Source organism: Tarenaya hassleriana, unplaced genomic scaffold (assembly GCF_000463585.1).
Source record: "Tarenaya hassleriana unplaced genomic scaffold, ASM46358v1 Cleome16, whole genome shotgun sequence".
Taxonomy (NCBI): domain Eukaryota; kingdom Viridiplantae; phylum Streptophyta; class Magnoliopsida; order Brassicales; family Cleomaceae; genus Tarenaya; species Tarenaya hassleriana.
Window position 1 is genome coordinate 1627560 of NW_010965019.1, and position 5466 is coordinate 1633025.

Sequence of the window (5466 nt, forward strand, 5' to 3'; positions counted from 1 at the left end):
TTATACGAACGCGCTTTGTATTACCTGAACAAAAATATGTTTAAAGACCCCATTGGATGATTTTTGTGGTATGGGATGGTTACTAAGAGATCATGAAGGTAAAGTTATTTGTTGGGGTATCCGAGCAATACGTGCTCCTGAATCCCCTATGGAGGTAGAATTTTCCGGACTACTATGGGCGATGAAATGCATGTTACAAAGATGTTGTAGGTCTATGCTATTGGAGGTGGATGCGAAAGAAGTTGTAGAAGAGATCAATAACAACAAGAAGTCGTTAAGTTGGCAGAGATATACTCAAGAAATTGAAGTGCTTTGGGAGAGGTTTCCGAGTATCAGTTTGGCTCATATACAAAGGAATAGTAATTCTCCAGCTGATGCGATTGCGAAATTTGCGTTGAATCGTAAATCTCTTTTTGTATTATGTTCAAACTTCTGTCCTGAGTGGTTTTCTCGGGTTGTAGCGAAGGATTGTCCTTCAACTTATTAATTTAATCTATTAATTTTTGTAGGAAAAAAAAAGACCCCATTGGTAACATTTAACCCATAATTTTAATAGAGTATATCTATAAAACTCATTCAATTACTATAACTTCAAATAAAATTATTTTTGGGTTGCGTTAAATTACAGGGAAATAGCATATAAATACCTAAACTTTTACAAAAATTCTACATAAATACCTGAACTATAAAATTTCTATATAAATGCCTGAACTTTTTTAAAATCCTATATAAATATCTAGATTTTTGAAAAACTCCCAAATAAACCCAAAATCTGTTAATAACATCAATTATTTTTATTTAAAAAATACCTGAAATTTGTATTAATTTAGAAATTTTTTCAAAAGTCTAGGTATTTATATAAAATTTTTAAAAGTTCATGTATTTATATGGAAATTTTATAGTTCAGATATTTATGTGGGATTTTCATAAAAGTTTAGATATTTATATGTTATTTTCTAAATTAACCCATTTTGATGTCTCCAATTAGACGCCTTTGATTATAATTTTATGGATTGAGAAAAAAAACTAAATAAAAAATTTTGTCTGTCCGATCAGTGGTTGCAGTGTATAAATGATGTTGTTACTTGTAACCGGAAACCTTCTCGAACATCGGAAAATCAGTGGACCGAGACACGGCATGGACTTCCTTTGCATGATGTTCGTGCTACGTCTCGGGATTACAAAAACCAAACTACCAAAATTTGTCAGGTATGATGATGCCATATCATATTTTAAAAAATAAATAAATGAATAAAATAATAAAACAAAAATACATACATATAAAAATAATTGTGTGATATTTATTAACACTCGTTTATGTTGGTTGATAAGTAGTTGCCTAGTTGGTTGTATGTATAAGCAATTGTGGGCAAGGTTCATTCATAATATTCGATTTATTCAATTTATAAATTACGATTATATAACCGAATTACGAATTATACGTATGAAATGCGAACGATTCTTTTGTATAATATATTCAATATCTAAAATTTATATAATTGAAACTTTATTTTTATATAGTTTATTCAATATCCATTGATCGACACACTTCATTGTCTTTGTCACCGCGTTTAGGGTTCAAATCAAATTTGACCAAATTTTGATAGTTTAGTTTATATAAAAATGTGTTTTAAATTCGATATTTATTTAAAAATTTATTGTAAATCTATAAAAAAAAATTCCTATTCAATGTTTAATCTGTTAGTTTTTACATAGTTGAATATTTATATGAAATTCTCTCCAATTTTAAGTTTTCAGCAGTAAATGTGTAACTATATACATAAGCTATCATATTTATTTTTTTGGTAGATCTTACGATAGGATATCATATTAATCAATTATCATTACTTAGTAGCTTTTTTAGGCATCATTCCTGGTATTTATATATCAGATTATTTTTCTAATTTTGTTATAATAAGATAAGAAAAAAGAATAATAAATTAATGATTGCTTTATTAGGTACATTAAAGATTTCTTTCTTGTTTTTTTTTTTAAGGTTGTAATGTATTTATTGTTGTAATTATACGTATATAGGCCTGTGGGCCCTTACACTGCTGGTGGGCCTAATGGACATTACACTTCATCCGATAAATTTCCCAACCCTTTGAGAATTGCTTTGTTATTGGGCCTCATGGGCCTTACACCTCTTATAGGCCCAATTTAGCCAATAGGATTCACATTATGTCACGAGGCATGAACAAATAATGTGTTATAAAACGAAATAATACGAGGTATCATATATAATATTCACAAAACCAAAAAGTTAATTTACATGAGTTGGTTCACCTTTATAGAATTTGAAATTTTGAAATATTTATTGGAAAATGGTACCCAAGGAATAGATTTCGAGGGCGTAGTATAATGTAAGGATTTTTGTACAATAAATAAATAGATTTTACTGTGTAGATAATGAAATAAATGTACAAGAATCAAATCCAACCGCATAAAAGATGAAATTGATTGTGTAATAAAATCTATTTATGACATGTTTGATATTGACAGGACCAACAGCACCAAATTTCCACAAAATTTACGGCCGCATTAATAAGCAAATCGAAACAGTTAGTCAAAAGGAAATTAATTACCATTTGGAGAAATAAAAAACAAGAAATTAATTACCATTTATCATCACAATTTTCCAACATATACATGGGAACATACATGTTTATCTCCAAAAATATCTCCGGAAACTGTGGGAAAATTATGTTGATAAACGAAATTACATTTTCATAATAAACCCCGAAACATAAATATAATTAAAATAAAACTCCACTAATTATAAGCTTTGAATTTTTTTTACAACCGGTAGATAATGAGAAAACAAGGCAATACCGCACGTGGATCGAACACGGCACCCAAGGAATAGATTTCGAGGGCGTAGTATAATGTAAGGATTTTTGTACAATAAATAAATAGATTTTACTGTGTAGATAATGAAATAAATGTACAAGAATCAAATCCAACCGCATAAAAGATGAAATTGATTGTGTAATAAAATCTATTTATGACATGTTTGATATTGACAGGACCAACAGCACCAAATTTCCACAAAATTTACGGCCGCATTAATAAGCAAATCGAAACAGTTAGTCAAAAGGAAATTAATTACCATTTGGAGAAATAAAAAACAAGAAATTAATTACCATTTATCATCACAATTTTCCAACATATACATGGGAACATACATGTTTATCTCCAAAAATATCTCCGGAAACTGTGGGAAAATTATGTTGATAAACGAAATTACATTTTCATAATAAACCCCGAAACATAAATATAATTAAAATAAAACTCCACTAATTATAAGCTTTGAATTTTTTTTACAACCGGTAGATAATGAGAAAACAAGGCAATACCGCACGTGGATCGAACACGGCCAACTCGCCGTCGTCTCCACTCACCGAGTCGAACCGGACTCGCAGGTCCGAGTCGACCGAGTCATACCCGAACTCGACCCGTTTCGCAACCCGACCGGCTATGACCCGACAAACCAGCATCGCCCGCCTCCCCCTCCCTCCTCCGGCCTTCTCGTGCGCCGTACAGCTCCCGGAGAACGTGCAGATCGACGCGCCACCGCCTTTTCCGCTGAGTACTAATCCCCACGCGCCGCCGCAAACCCCAGCGAAGGTAGACCCCAAACAGAAGAATCTCATCGTCTCGTTCCCGTCGGCTGTTGACCGAGCGTTCCCCTCACGCGCCTTCGACTTTGCCTTAACCGCCTCCCGGTACTCCTCGAACCGGGTCACGGTTTTCAACCCATTTTGCACCTTGAAGATCATATCGACCCGACCCGAGAACGATTTGGGTCCCCAACTCGTCTGGAATATGATCTCCACGACCTTACGCGACGGATGACCCTCCGCGAGTTCCGTTAACGCCGGCAAAAAGGGGTCAGAAACCCGGTTCAGGTTCCGGTTAAGATGGACAGAGACCGGTTCCGGTTCTCGCTTCTCTGTTTTCGGTTTCGGTTTTCTGGGTTTCTTGGTATCGATCACATCTTTGAGGCTCTGAGTGCTCTTTCTGCAACTGTAACTCGACATGAGATGTTTAGGGTTTTGGGTCGGATGGTAAACGTCGTCGAAAGCTTTCGACTTGCATTGCAATGACTTGACCCACCCGTTCGCCATATCCGGATCCGGGTCGGGTCCTCTCTCTCTCTCAAGACGCTTTCTCTCACTAAAAACGCTTCTACGTTTCGTGTTGTCTGAAACAGAGCAGCGTAACAGGCAAGGCGCGATGGAGATGATGATTATTAAAATGCAACGTCCGAGGGCTTTGGGGATTGAAATGACGAAACTACCCTTCAAGCTACGAGGGAGTTCGGCCGAGACATTTGGATAGTTCTGTCTTTTTGTGTTTGCGTGGTGTCAGAAATGGGGAGAATTGATATCATAATGGTTCTCGGGTTGTGATTTAAAAAAAAACAATTTTTAATTAATTTGTGAAGAACAAAATGAGAGCAGGTATTTTTAATTTTGTTATTGTGGTACACTGTTGTCTTCTAATACGCAGATATTGTCCCCCTAATAATAACTGTTCTCCGTCACAAACAAAACAATTTAAAACTTTGGATTTTCTTATAAAAATTTCCTATTTCGTTTTTTTGTTTTTTAAATGCAAATATCAATTACTATTCGACATTTTCACTCGAATTACCAGAAGAGCACCACCACACAATGTATATTTAAAATTTATTGGACGTTTAATTTCTTATTTAGGAAAAAGATTAATGCACTCATGTGACATTGGAATCTTTTGGGATTAAAGTAAAGAAAAAAAGAAAAGAATAGAAAGAGAATGGAAGCTGCGGCGGAGAACTACAAAACAAAGCACTGAAATTTTGAAATTCTTACAATAAGACAAAAGCTTCTTCTCTTGTCTCTCTCTCTCTCTCTCTCTCTCTCTCTCTTAGAAATGATCTTTTATAGTTATCTTCAAATATCCAATAATTAATACAAATATTAAATAACTCAATCAATGAATAATCAAATACACATTAATTAGCTGTCGATTTCTTTTATTCCTATATAGTTTAGCTTCTGCAATTAACTGTAATGTTGGGGATTTGACAAGTTTTTGTTATCCTCAATTCATTGTGTTAAAAAACCATAACATATGTTCATATAATATCGTTTTTAAATTTAATATAAGAATCAGTTTTCTTATAAATTGTAAAAAATGGACTTCTCAAAATGTCGTTTTCTACAAAGTTTCCTTTTCCTTCATGTTTTCCACTTCAAAGTTCCCCAACTAAAAAACAAGCAAATGCGGGAGTTGATCGCCGTGCTATTTTTTATATACAGTGCCAACGAAATTCCTTTCTTTTATTTTTAGATTCACATTAAAATATTATATGATTATATATCATCAACAACGGCAATGGTGTAACATAAGCAGCCTAATGATATAGGATTTATATTATATAAAATGGACCAATAAAAAAAAACAGAAGAATAACATCGCAAA

General features: G+C 33.6%; 1 protein-coding gene across 1 annotated transcript; it reads right to left on the bottom strand.

The window, feature by feature from the left end:
* Positions 1-3277: 3277 nt before the first annotated feature.
* Positions 3278-4212, bottom strand: LOC104809462. Its single transcript, XM_019202094.1, has one exon. It carries the CDS (start codon positions 4125-4127, stop codon positions 3321-3323), a length of 807 nt encoding a protein of 268 aa, XP_019057639.1. The 5' UTR covers positions 4128-4212; the 3' UTR covers positions 3278-3320.
* Between the last annotated feature and the right edge of the window lie 1254 nt (positions 4213-5466).

Bases quoted from the DNA above. Each gene is read 5' to 3' on its own strand.
- LOC104809462 (XM_019202094.1), bottom strand. From the start codon at position 4,127: ATGGCGAACGGGTGGGTCAAGTCATTGCAATGCAAGTCGAAAGCTTTC.